This window comes from Antennarius striatus, chromosome 3 (genome assembly GCF_040054535.1).
Source record: "Antennarius striatus isolate MH-2024 chromosome 3, ASM4005453v1, whole genome shotgun sequence".
In the NCBI taxonomy this organism is placed as follows: Eukaryota; Metazoa; Chordata; class Actinopteri; order Lophiiformes; family Antennariidae; genus Antennarius; species Antennarius striatus.
Genome location: NC_090778.1, coordinates 12,584,609 through 12,598,028, shown reverse-complemented (window position 1 = coordinate 12,598,028; position 13,420 = coordinate 12,584,609). Strand labels below are relative to the sequence as shown.

Below are 13,420 nucleotides of genomic sequence, written 5' to 3'. Positions count from 1 at the left end.
GTACTAATAGTTCTTTGAGTTTTGTTTTTGATTTTTACAATTGTGTGTTTTCTATTTCTCCCCTGCCTGTTTGTACTTGTAAAGCTCTTCTCACTGGATGCTTACAGGGTATAACATTCATCCCCACTCCCTCACAGCAACAGATTGTTTGCTCCCAGATCTCTTCCAGTCTTGGTGAATAGAAGATATCCTATTAAGATGTGCCATCAGGCCCGTATGGGTTTTGTGATGTATCATTATGCATGATGACTTGACTGGCCAGGACATGCTTAGTGTTCCATTTTGTGAAGGTGTGTTCATGGCTGAAGGTCCGAACAGACTCACTGTAGCAGGAACGAAATCCTGGTGCAGCTCGGTCCCATTGGAACCAGAGGGTGAAGCCTATAACCACAAAGTATGTTAGTTACATACTGTAATGTCAGACTGTATGAGTACACGCAAAGCCCTCTCAGTTCTTAACCCTAATGGGTCTGTGCAATTTTGGTTTGGTTGGGCTCACATAGCAGGATATTTCAGTGCACATGATAAATTTACTAGTAAGTCTTAAAGGGCTAACTTTTCAGCTCGTACTTGTTACAAATTCCAGTAAGATAAATGTTTGGAGTTGAGTGATGTGACTTGCCATTTGTTCACAATAGTTTTCACAACAACTTAATCATTTTCATTAAATGGGAGTCCTCCATGAGATGTTTTAAAATGTCCAAAAAAACCCAAAAAAACTTTAATCATAGCTGACTCAACAATGAGATTCCTTATTCTTGATAAGCTTTTTGTTGTTTAATGAAAGTAATTATTTTGTGCCTGCAAAAATAAATAATAATTGTATCGTTCCAAAGCGACATACAGTAATGTGGTTTTCGTCTGGGTCTACAAATAGCAGCCTTCCTGTTAACTTTATACTCGGAAGTACGAAACGCGTCCCTACGTCATCATTAGTCGACAACACGTCGAGGGCAGAATGTCATCAGATGATGCCTTTAAGGCAAGTTTGCTGCTCTAAAAAAATAATAAATACAGTGTTTGATAATTGCAATGCGTGTTCTCATGAATGGACACCTTGTGTTTGTTTTCTAGGTGTCCTCCCTGAGGGGAAAAGTCGCTTTGATTACCGGGGCCAGTTCGGGCATCGGAGCCGGTACCAGCATCCTGTTCGCCAAACTGGGAGCCTTGTTGGCTCTGAATGGCCGTGACATGGAAAACCTCAACCAAGTGGCCAGACAGTGCACTGAGTGTGGCGCTGCAGAGGTGACCCTTATGCCTACGTTCTTGTTCCCTTAATTAAATCATTTAAATTACTATTTTTTTCTAATTGAAATGGGCTTAGCTGAGGTGGTTTAGTTATCTGGTGCGGATGCCTCAGGGGGGCCTCCCTAGGGAGGTGTTTCTGGCACGTCCAGCTGGGAGGAGACCTCGGGGCAGACCCAGGACCAGGTGGAGGGATTATATCTCAACACTGGCATGGGACGCCCTGGGATCCCCCAGTCAGAGCTGGTGGATGTGGCTGGGGACAGGGAAGTTTGGGGCTCCCTGTTGAAATATGTAAATAATCAACCAGGTCAAACAAGCAAAGTTTAAATAGCACTTACTAACTGCTGCAGTCTCAAAATGATTCAAACCCGATGAGAATCTCTAGTGCTTTGTGAAGAACCCTTCTAGCTGCGCTGACCTGCTGCAGACCCGATTAGCATACACCAACTTCTACTTCTGAGGAATCTTAGCCCATTCCTCAATGGCAAAAGTCTCCAGTTCTGCAGTATCCCCCGCTTTAAGCAGTTCGACCACCTTTCAACCTTACATCAGATTTTATAAGGAATTCCTTGGTGAACTGTTAGGTCTGCTTGGGATCATTGTCCTTTTTTGGTGTCCAAGCTTCAGCTTCCAAACAGATGATTTCATTTCTTCTAGGTTTTGTCTTTAAGGTGTTTTTTTCAGTTCATGCTTCACGCTGCAGACATACAGTATAGCTGATCAATAGGCCAGGAAAGTTTGTCTTTTGTTCCATTGCTCCAAAAATAGCATACCAAACCTTCTGTGTTCTATCCAGATAGTTAGGAGGGTAGGGTTATGTATATAATTTGACAGCCGTTATCACAGTCATCAAAGTAACATTTATTTTGAATTTAGCAAAAATTTAACATAGAATCTTTTTGTGCTGCGCTGCTTTAACTTTTCTTGTGTCATATGGTTTATTAAAAATTTTGCTCATAAACCTAGAATATAACGGGGCTTTTGCTTCCGTAACTTTACATGTTAACACATACATTTGCATTTAAAAAGATACATTTGTACTTTATCTTCTAGACATTATGGCTGTGAAGGAATTGCTAAAGCCTTGTAACTTATCAGAACTTAATGAAGGAGTGATTTTGTCCAGCCTTTGCTCGTTCCAGGAGATCTCACTGACGAGGAGACTGTGAAGAAGACAGTGGAACAAACAATCGCTCACTATGGCCGACTGGATGTCTTGGTCAACAGTGCTGGTATCCTAACCATGGGTTCCATTGAAACAACAGACCTGGCTCAGTATGACAAGACCATGAATACCAATGTCAGGTAGGATTGCACCTGTGTTCTCATCATGGTTCAGCTTCCTCATCCTTGGTTAATGTTTGGCTATGACGCCAAACCAGAAACACTGTTTTTCCAGTTATTTTAAGTACTGTGACCCATATTTCCAACAGAAAGTCGAGGTAGTTCAGAAGTGACTATTGAAAGTATTTATTTAATATTATTTCATTTTTATTTTTATCTTTGTTGCTCTGTCTCACCGCTATGGTTTTACTACTACTTCTCTGTCTTTAAAACTTGTTTCTGTAAGAGTGGCTGATTCTCCAAAGTTCATTTGGGATACATAAAATATTTATCATTCTGTTTATTGTTTCTCTCTCTCAGATCTGTGTATCACCTGACTCATCTCTGCGTGCCCCATTTGATCAAGACGAAGGGATCTATAGTCAATGTTTCCAGCATCAATGGACAGAGATCTGTGGGTATAATGCAGCTGGCCACAAATTCTCCACATGGTTTTGGGAATTATGATGCACTGCTTTCTCTCCATAGTTCCCAAATGTGCTGGCCTATTGCATGTCCAAGTCTGCCATTGATCAGTTCACACGCTGCGTTGCACTTGGTAAGTTCAGCGAGTCAAGTGTAGTCATTCATTTGTTTTCCGCTCGCCTTGCCTTACTATAAAAATGGAGGATTTCATATCTCCACTTGAAATTTTTGCGATGCTTTTGTTCAGGAGTGGTGCATGGACTTCATTTATAAGTAAACGTAACATATAAGCAAACATGTTGGAAACAACATAACTTTTTTTAATCAAATGTGCTAATTGTGTGTTTGTATAAATAATTCTGCTGTGAGACTTTAAAAATGACCTGTTGCTAATCAAATGGTGAATAAGCTAAACTGTACATTCATAATATGTCAATCTAATTATGATGAAATCAGTGCCTCACCAGCCATGAACCTCACTGCACGTCACTGATTGTAAGTAACATAAAAAAAATATAAATAACATGACTCTTCCATTTCAGAACTGGCAAGTAAGCAAGTCAGAGTGAACTCTGTCTGGTAAGTGTTTTAATAAGTGTTATCTTCAGTAGCTGACCTCACTAATTTTTTTAATGCATTCATAGTTAATATACAATATATTGGTTTGGGGTTGTTTTGGTTGCTGTTCTCAAATGTTTTTGTCACAGTTGATCATTTGTGTCATATAATTAATTCTATCCTTGTTGCTGCTGCCTTACCTCAGCCCAGGTGTGATTGTGACAGAGATCCACAAGAGAGCAGGACAAGATGAGGAGCAGTACGCCAAGGTATCTTTACATGTTTAAATCTCCTAATAATCTGCCATCTATGGCTGTGCTTAAAACAAAAATAAGACAAAAAGCTGATTCCAATGCAATATATTCAGTTCACTGGAAACTAAAAGATTCTAAGTTTTCCTGGATCCTGGGTGTCATGTATTTGGGCGGCAGTGGCTCAGTGGTAAAGCAGGCGGTAGAGCGGGTCGTCCTATGTTTTCAAGATCGGCGGTTCGATTCCCGCTCCCGCCGAAAAAAATATCCGGAAGTGAGCTGACAGTGGGAGGTGTCAGCTCACCTCTGGAGCACTGCCGAGGCACCCTTGAGCAAGGTGCCATCCCCTTTACAAATTGCTCATTTAAGGCGCACCAAGATGGAGCTGCCTGCCACTCTACCTCCCTTGCATGCCTACAGGCCCCCTTGTGTATGTGTGTGTGTGCTACAGGGGCCTGTACACACTAATATATATATATATATATATATGCATGCGTTTAAATCATTAGCTAGGGTGTGCATTCTTAATTTCCCTTCGGGGATCAAAACAGTATATAAATTTTTTTTTTTAAATTAAATTCAGTATCAACTCAACGTGGCTGTCTTTGAGCCTTCGCCACACACAGTTCACCTGCTGCGGTGAATGTAGAATCAAGGTAAAACAAGTGTGAAATACAAACTTTTTTCTGGCAAAGTTTTAAAATATACTGCTGAAAAAGTCAACCGAGCAGACGTAAGAGAAATACAGGCATGGGAAGTACTGAATAGAACTCAAACATCATGAACTCCTTTTCCATCTTACACAAGAACCATGTTTTCTATTTACCCTTTTTATATTCAAAACTTGAATGAATTTGTTTTGTCCTACAAAAGTTCTATAAATAGTAAAATAATGTTTTACTTGATTACATATATTAAGATACAGGCCTTTATGGTCAATTAATAACAGAAAATGTGTAAAATTGTGATATTCAGATTTGGATGACACTGCCTATAGTAAATTAGATTCTAAATTTCAGTTATACCATACAGCTACAGTGGCCTATATCATCAACCTACAGTGCATCAAAGTCTAAGTCTGTCAACCAGTAAGAACTGTATTTTTTGCCCTCTTCTTTTCCTGCCAGTTTCTTGTCCACTGTAAGCAGACTCATGCCCTCGGTCGACCAGGGGAGGTGGATGAGGTGGCCCAGAGCATCGCCTTTCTGGCATCTGATGCAGCCAGCTTTATTACTGGAGTCAATCTGCCCATTGATGGGGGCCGGCATGCCATGTGCCCAAGATGAAATCATGTGCACAATAGTCTAAAAATAAAGTGATTTCACCCTCTGAGACTATGTTTGTGTTTTTTCTCCACATCACCACAAATATTGACCAGGGAGCAATAACAGGAATAATGTCTTCAAGAACAGTTTTTTACCTCTATAAATTTTATTTTGTCACTCTGCTCCAGAAAAACAAAACGGAAGACAACTGAATGCTACTTGTAAAAAAGTTCATTAGTTTTCTCACCGTGAATGTAGGAAGAGGATATTAGAATGGAATCCATCTATCATTTTATTTCTGCAGCATATCTGAGATACTGAAATACTTCTATACAACACATTCCCCACACAACCATTAAGTACTGACTTGGTGCCCATGAAATGTAATGTGTACTACTCCATGAACTGGAGAGCCCATTATTTTATTTTTTTTAAGACTGAATATCGCATATCATTTATCAAGAATCAAAATTAACAGGAAATGTATAATTTTTCTTCAGACTTCGTTCTTGATGTGTAAATCATCTCTACAGACCAAATACTGCAATTGTAAGGTCGTACATAAAGTAGTTTAAAATATATTCCAAGAAATCCTCTGAGCTTATAGTGCATAGCTGGGTGAGACCAACTATCACTGCTATACCTTCAAGTGATGTGTGAACAGTAAGAAGGACAAGCATGGCATTCTCATAATACTCCAGCTGGGACAGTTTAGATGAAGACTAGAATCCTTATGACAAGTGATTAAACACAGTGACGCCTGGTCGTGAAAAAGGAAGCTTATCAGATTTTAAATAAAATTTAAATACAATCAACTGCAGACAATCAAGGTTGCATAATTATATATTATAATTTACATATGGGGGAAACAGGAAAAATGCGTCAGTGTCATGAGTGCTGAAAACATTCAAATATAATTTAACGAATTTCTTCATGTATATTTTCAAATCTTCCCTTTTTCCATAAACATCGACAGGAAGTCAATGAAGTTCATGTGTCAGCTGTTGTAGCACCAGGTGTCTCCCCTGTTATCTATGATATCAGGTAACGTCTCGGTTGCTCTGAGATGAGAGGTGCAGTACGAGGTAGCATCTCAACACACTTTTCTTGGTTCACACTGTGGAAAGCTTGAGTGTACATCAACACAGAAAGCACCGAACAGCTCACGGCTGTCTATAGATATTAAGAAAATGAAGGTCTCAGCTCTACAGTTATTGGCGGCTCAAGAAAACTTACCTGGAGACAGTTTGCTTGTGTGTCTTAAACCGTTTACCTGAATAAATGGTCTGATGTTGACACAATATGCCTAAAGGCTGTGGAAGAATAATATTTGTACATCATATATACACAGTTCATATACATATATAAATAATACTGAACCATTAAAATAGAAATTATTGCATCTCTTCAATGTTTTTGACTCATTGTTTCAGGATACCATGGTCAAGGAGATGACAGAATGTCATGTTCATGTTATATCCTTCCAAATGGGTATTTCAGGTCTTGTTTAATGCATACAAGTCTCTGAAAAAGAGAGTTGATGTTTTTTCAAGGTCAATTAATGCAAAAAAAAAACTGTCCATCCTTACTGCTGTCCAAGTATATTTTGTGGAGAGAAAATTTTGTTCTGGAAACCACAGACACCTTGATTCACCCACCCATGTTATTCATTGAAGACCTTCTCTGTGCCCTCCACAGGATCCTATAAGAAGCACACGGGTCCGACCTCAAGATAGTAGCGTGAGCCTGTGTCTGTGCTCTGCAGGTTGTATATATCCACTATAGGGAGAACATTTGGATCCAGTGTTTGGAAAATAAAGTGGGTTTGATGCCAGCGGCCATCTTTGATCTGAAAAAGGGGCGTAATGGTGTTAGCATGTGGAAGATAACGTCTAATGATCACATCAGAAATATTAAAAACACACTTCTCAAAAGCACATGGAATCAGAAAATCTATTAACACAAGAGTTAAGCGAAAAAGAAATGTCTGTTATGGGCCATGTATTAATGTACTACAAGACATAAAAAAACAACAAACCTGAATCTCATTGAAGTTTAATAATGAAGAAGAAGCAGGTAAGGCCTCTAAATTTCTTGAAAAAAAATCTAAAATATTTTTCTTTATGTTTATACATGTCCTAACTTTTGCAGACTGAATTTATTTACATAGTAGGACAAGAGGTTGAGTTTTGTATGGAATTTTATGTAGAACATCTCCTTTGCATTCACACCAGATGAGTAATAGTTCGTACCCAGCAGTCGTCCGTGGGTATGAGAGGCTCCAGGAGGTCGCCTGCCTGAATCCTCTCTCCTGTCCAGGCTTTGAAGCTCACAGCCCTGGGTGAAGGCTGTAGAGAGGGCTCTTCTGCCCACACATGCATATTGAGACAGTGAACTGTGATGTGCTGCACTGCCTCTGTGCTCAAAAGGTGGACAAAGTTCATCTGGATACGACCCACTCCTAGCTCCAGCTGCAAAAAGGATGATCAAAGTGGATTTTTTATTGAGTGGTACATTTTAATACCGAAAATTTGAGTCATGTGGGTAAAGCATTAATCTGAAACAAAAAAAAAAAGAAAGAAAGATATTTTATGAATCTAGAGGTTTGTGTCTTTGATGTTGTCAATAGAATTAACTAAGAATCCTTAAAGTTCATTGATAAAATTACTCTTTGAAAAGTTTTTGTTTCATGAGCCAGAAAATGAAAAGCTGTGTATTTTGTGCATTTGCACAACATTTAACTCTAAGCTTTTCTACTTGAAAAGATGACAAAACCTTTTCCAAAAGCACATAAGCAATTAAGGCCTTATATGATCTTCATATCCACATGCTTAGCCAGATCTCCAAGTCTGCTCATCTGCATTTATGTTTCTGAGGTTATAATTCACCAATGCTTTGTTTAGATGAAGCTAATGACAAAACATGGAAGTAATCCAAACCTTGGCTGCTGTGATAGGCTTAAGGCAAGTCTGTCCTCCACCAGTGAAGTTGCACAGCACCTCGATCATGTCAGCAGTGCAGCCGAGGTTTGGGTCAATCCAGTAAATGCCTGTTAAAGAGTCAAAGCAGGAGACCAACAGCTTTTAACTCGCAAGAACACAATGAACTCATGCAAAGAAAACATTTAACAGTTTAAATGTCTCCTCACCATTGTACATCTCCTGTTCACAGTCGTAGAGGTCTCTGCATATTCTTGCAGGGTTGTCACGGGTTCCCAGTGGGTCCTTCAGACTCTGGATCAAAGTGTTCAGATGCTGCAAGGACTTGAAAATTGTTGTGCCCTCGTCTAAAATGGGTACGTCCATGCTCTGATACATTGGGCACAAATATTGGCATTATTTTTACTTAACATAAAATTTCTTTTGCATTTTAATTCAAAGACCAGCTTCTTACAGACTCATTTAGATACAGACAAATACAGGTAGATAATTGTATTGTAATATGTCTCCAGCTACCAGAAAAGATTTCTTGCAGTGAGCATACTTTATGAAAGCCAACCTCTGTCCTCGGCAAATCATGAGAATCAGTGATGATTTGAAAAGTGGAAGCAACAGCTTCATATTTCTACCAAAAGACAAAAGGTCATCACAAAAAGTCATTTTTACTATTTACTTTGTATCCTTATGCCAGCATTCCTAAAGTTATGATCTGACATTAAAGAGATACTGTACTTACAAGTGACACAGCAGAAGTGTGAAGACTCTGAGAGAGAGAGAGAGAGAGAGAGAGAGAGAGAGAGGGAGAGAGAGAGGGGGGGGGTCTTTATTATACTGACTTGTGTTTATCTTCTCAATATTTTCACACCTACAGTTGTTTCAGTCTAATCAGGAAGCAGTTCTAGAAATCTTAATTATTCCTGGCAGCACCCACGGCTGCCATTCCCTCTTGAATATGCACATATACACAGGAACAAAAGTGAATGCACAGGAAATGATGCACACTGGTCAACAGCTGTCTTAATCCGATCACAGCTCAATTTAGTACTTGTGTTCAACCGTTTTCTAAATCAGGTAACGATACCTTGTTACTTGTTGAGGGACATTGTTTTTAATTGTAAAAGATACTTCAGTCTTTGCGGAAAAGGAAAAGAGTGACCCTGCCCAGACAAAGCACAGGGCCCACATCTGGAGCCCTGTCTGGAATGAGGGCTTGTCAGCAAGCACCTGGTGGCCGGGTCTACCACGGGACCCGGCCGGGCTCAGCCCGAAAAGGCAACATGGAATTTACCCACCCCTTCGGACCCACAATCCACAGGGTAGACCGATGGGGTCGGGTGTGCTGCCATATGGGTGGCAGTGAAGACAGGGGGTCATGACGGAACAGAGCCGGGCAGCAGAAGCTGGCTTTGGGGCCGTGGAATGTCACCTCACTGGTGGGAAAGGAGCTTGAGCTTGTGTTGGAGGTGGAGTGTTACCCGTAGATCTGGTGTGGTTTACCTCCACGCATAGCCTCAGCTCTCGATCCAAACTCCTGGACAGGAGTTGACCTTGTTCTTCTCTGGAGTTGTGACAGGCGTGAGTGGGGATACTCACAAGTCCCAGGCTGAATGCAGCTGTGTTGTAGGTCACCTATCTACACCTTAAGGCTGTGGGAGGGAAAACTCTTGACTTTTATATGTGCGTGTGCGCCAAATTATAGCTCAGCGTATTCGGCTTTCTTGGGGTCCACTGGATCCCTGTAGGGGACTCCATTGTTCTCCTGGGGGACTTCAATGCACACGTCGGCAATGACGGAGACACCTGGAGGGGTGTGATTGGGAGGAATGGCCTCCGTGATCTAAGAACGAGCAGTGTAATGTTGTTGGACTTCTGTGCTGTTGAATGTTGTTGGATTGTTCTTAACTAACGCCACGTTCGACCACAAGGATGCTCATAAGTGTACGTGGTACCAGAGCACCCTGGGCCGGAGGTCAATGATCAATCTTGTGATTGTATCATCTGACCTTCCACTGTGTGTTTTGTACATCCGGGTGAAGAGAGGGGCAGAGCTGCCAACTGATCACCACCTGGTAGTGAGTTGGGTCCGTTGGCCAGGGAAACCTTTGGATAGACCTGGTAAGCCCGAGTAGTGTGAGTGAACTGGGAATGTTTGGAGGCGGACTTCGTCCACAAGGCCTTCAACTCACACCTTCGAAGGAGCTTGTCTCGCACTCCTGTGGAGGCTGGGGACATCGAACCTGAATGGTCAATGTTCAAAACATCCATGGCTGAAGCTGCAGCTGAGAGCTGTGGTCTCAAGGTCTTGGGTGCCTCAAGGGGCGGTAACCCTCGAACACTTTGGTGGACCAAGGTTGTCAGTGAAGCCGTCTGACTGGAGAAGGAGGCCTTCAGGGGCATGTTGTCCCTGGGGACTCCTGAGGCAGATGCAGAGTACTGACAGGCCAGAGGACTGCAGCTGTGATGGGTGCAGAACAGAGGGTGTGGGAGAGTTTGGAGAGGCCATGTAAAAAGACTTTCGGACGGCACCACATTTGTTCTGGACGATTCTTCGACACCTCTGGAGGGGAAGACGGGAGATTATTCAAGCTGTATACAGCAAGGATGGACCACTCTTGACCTCCACTGAGGAGGTTGTCAGTCGGTGAAAGGAACACTTTGAGGAACTCCTGAATCCAACTACCCCAACTGACCCATCCTCTGTTTCAGAGGAAGAGATGGCGGATGATGGGGGATTTGAATCAATCTCTCTGGGCAAAATCATCGAGGTAATTAAGCAACTTCAGCAGGGCAAAGCCCCGGGTGTTGATGAGATGCACCCGGAAATGCTGAAGGCTATAGGTGCTGAGGGGCTGTCATGGATGACACGCCTCTTTAACACTGTGTGGAAGTCTGGGACAGTGCCGAAAGAGTGGCAGGCTGGGGTGGTGGTTACTCATTTTAAAAAAGGGGACAAGAGGATGTGTGCCAACTACAGGGGCATCACACTCAGGGCTATCCAATCCCTGTACACCCAAAGTGAGAGCTGTGTTCGAGTTCTCGGCAGTAGGTGAGACTTGTTCCAAGTGGCTGTTGGCCTTCGACAAGGCTGTGTTTTGTCACAAATTTTGTACGGGATTTTTCATGGACAGGATATCGAGGTGTCGTCGTGGTTAGGAGGGTTTACAGTTTGGTGGGCTGAGGATTGCATCGCGGCTTTTTGCAGATGATGTGGTCCTGTTTGTGTCACGTCTCTGTCTGGTGATTTTCATGTTTGTTTTCCTGCCATGAATATATCATATCATTCCAGATCCTGTCTCATCTTCAATCAGTTCATTCCCTGCACCTGCCGTTTCTCCACACACCTGCAGCCACTCCCCAGTCTGTCCCCACACTACAAATTTTTTAAAATTTTTTTTTAAATTTTATATACTGGTGTGATCCCCGGAGGGAAATTAAGAACGCACAATCTGGCTACTGATTCAAATGCATGCATACATATATATTTGTGAGTACAGGCCCCTGTATCACACACACACACAAGGGGGCCTGTAGGCACGCAGGGGAGGTAGAGTGGCAGGCAGCTCCTTCTTGGTGCGCCTCAAATGAGCAATTTGTAAAGGGGACGACACCTTGCTCAAGGGTGCCTCGGCAGTGCTCCGGAGGTGAGCTGACACCTCCCACTGTCAGCTCACCTCCGGGTATTTTTTGGGGGGGCGGGAGCGGGAATCAAACTGCCGATCTTAAATCATAGGACGACCCGCTCTACCGCCCGTTTTACCACTGAGCCACTTCCGCCAGCTCAGCCTTCTGCTCTCTGCCAGATTGTTTAGCGTTCACCCTGACTCTCCAGCTTTCGTATCCTGCTTGCTTTGGTGACCGTATATGAATCCCGTCTGCTCTCTCGACCCAGCCTGTTGTCTGCTCCTCATCTGGTTTGTCTGCCTGGTTTGTTGATTGTTTCGTGCCTGACCCTGCTGGATTCTGGACTCTACCTTTAGCCTGTCGTTTTTGGATACCTCTGCCTATTGGACTGATTATTTGGAACCTGACCTCCGCCTGCGTTATTAAAACTGCTCTGAGACTCTTGACCTGCCCGTTTGTCTGTCGTGCTTTTAGGTTCCTCCAGGGCGCCTCCCTAGGTAGGTGTTCCTGGCATGTTCAGCTGAAAGGAAACCTTGGGGCAGACCCCGGACCAGTTGGAAGGATTACTGTATTTCTCAACACTGGCTTGGGTTGCCTTGGGATCCTCCAGTCAGAGCTGGTTGATGTGGCCAAGGAAAGGAAAGTTTAGGGTTCCTTGTGGAAGCAGACACCCCTACGACCCGACTCGGATAAGCAGGAGAAGATGGATGGATGGACTCCTGTCCTTGTATTACTTTTTGCATTAGGACATGATGACCATGTAGAATCCAAAACTATGATGTGTTCTCCTTTCCATAAAGGAAAACTACTGTACGTGATTTTTTTTCCTCTACATGTTCAGGCTCTTAAAACTGAACTACATTAGAACTACCATAAAAATAATTTTCCTAAAAAAACACTTACTGGTGGTCCAGGTGGTCCACGAGGTCCACGAGGGCCAGGAGAACCCTGAAATAAAGAAGTATTATTCACATTATTTCAAAAATGTTCTTCATAGATGTAGCCAATCTCTTGAAGTGACAAGCTGGCAATGCAAAGAATAATGATTGAACTCACCCTTGGTCCATGCAGCCCCTGTTGAAGAGGAAAGATACAATAATATGGACACTTGGAAATTGAGGGATGATATCACAAAAAGCAAATTAGTTCTTCTATGATGTCGTGAAAGACTGTTATCAAGTAAAAAGAGTATTTATTGAACAGCTCCCTTGCTTCTGTGTAAGGCCATTCTCAAAAGCAAATCTCATTGGAGCGCAGTGAAACTCACATGTGAATGTTAGTATATTAGGAGTAAGTTGTGCCTGTATGTGAATGCTCAGCAAACCTCTTAAAAAGCCTCAGAAGAGCATTTATCACTCTGACAGGAATTCCAAAGGAGCTAAGTGTCATTCTGAGTATAACAACAAACAGTGGAGTACAACAGGAAATAAAAAGTGCCCAGGGCAAAGGAAGTTGAGAGATGTGTCATCTCTATACTATCCTATCCTTTGTTCACATTACAAATGGAAAAGGGTTCATCAAAACATTGCAACGCACCATCTCCCCCCGACTTCCTTTGTCCCCTTGGGGTCCCTGACAGAGAGAGAGGAAACAGAGGATCACTCCATCTATGCCAGGAAATAGAGCGACTTTGCGCAAAGCTTGACAGAGAGAATGAGATGAGATACATACAGGATGGCCGCTGGGACCAATGATGCCAACGGGACCCAAAATTCCCTCCATTCCCTAAGAAGCAGACACATGTTGGGAAAGGAGAGAACTGACACAATGAAGGTATAACGCTTATTTT

The 13,420-nt window shown here is 42.4% G+C and overlaps 2 protein-coding genes across 6 annotated transcripts in view; one reads left to right on the top strand and one right to left on the bottom strand.

The window, feature by feature from the left end:
• Window positions 1–905: 905 nt before the first annotated feature.
• Window positions 906–5,138, top strand: zgc:101858 (uncharacterized protein LOC449555 homolog). Its single transcript, XM_068310904.1, has 8 exons — window positions 906–982; window positions 1,075–1,245; window positions 2,375–2,553; window positions 2,893–2,986; window positions 3,061–3,130; window positions 3,540–3,576; window positions 3,761–3,824; window positions 4,934–5,138. The coding sequence occupies exons 1-8, from the start codon at window positions 959–961 to the stop codon at window positions 5,090–5,092; spliced, it is 798 nt and encodes a 265-aa protein (XP_068167005.1). The 5' UTR covers window positions 906–958; the 3' UTR covers window positions 5,093–5,138.
• An 89-nt stretch (window positions 5,139–5,227) lies between these two features.
• col27a1b (collagen, type XXVII, alpha 1b) overlaps window positions 5,228–13,420 on the bottom strand; it is an 84,636-nt gene continuing 76,443 nt past the window's right edge. The window contains exons 52-62 of one of the 5 annotated variants that reach the window (XM_068310265.1): window positions 13,303–13,356; window positions 13,168–13,203; window positions 12,688–12,705; window positions 12,535–12,579; window positions 8,747–8,773; window positions 8,555–8,635; window positions 8,220–8,379; window positions 8,011–8,120; window positions 7,324–7,542; window positions 6,730–6,920; window positions 5,228–6,595 (exon numbers count right to left, since the gene is read on the bottom strand). In XM_068310265.1, coding sequence (XP_068166366.1) covers window positions 6,774–6,920; window positions 7,324–7,542; window positions 8,011–8,120; window positions 8,220–8,379; window positions 8,555–8,635; window positions 8,747–8,773; window positions 12,535–12,579; window positions 12,688–12,705; window positions 13,168–13,203; window positions 13,303–13,356 — 897 coding nt within the window. In that variant the 3' untranslated portion in view covers window positions 5,228–6,595; window positions 6,730–6,773. Of the gene's footprint in view, window positions 6,921–7,323; window positions 7,543–8,010; window positions 8,121–8,219; window positions 8,380–8,526; window positions 8,636–8,746; window positions 8,774–12,534; window positions 12,580–12,687; window positions 12,706–13,167; window positions 13,204–13,302; window positions 13,357–13,420 lie in introns of those variants that run through there. The other 4 variants (XM_068310267.1, XM_068310266.1, XM_068310268.1 and 1 more) reach the window with 4 other exon arrangements.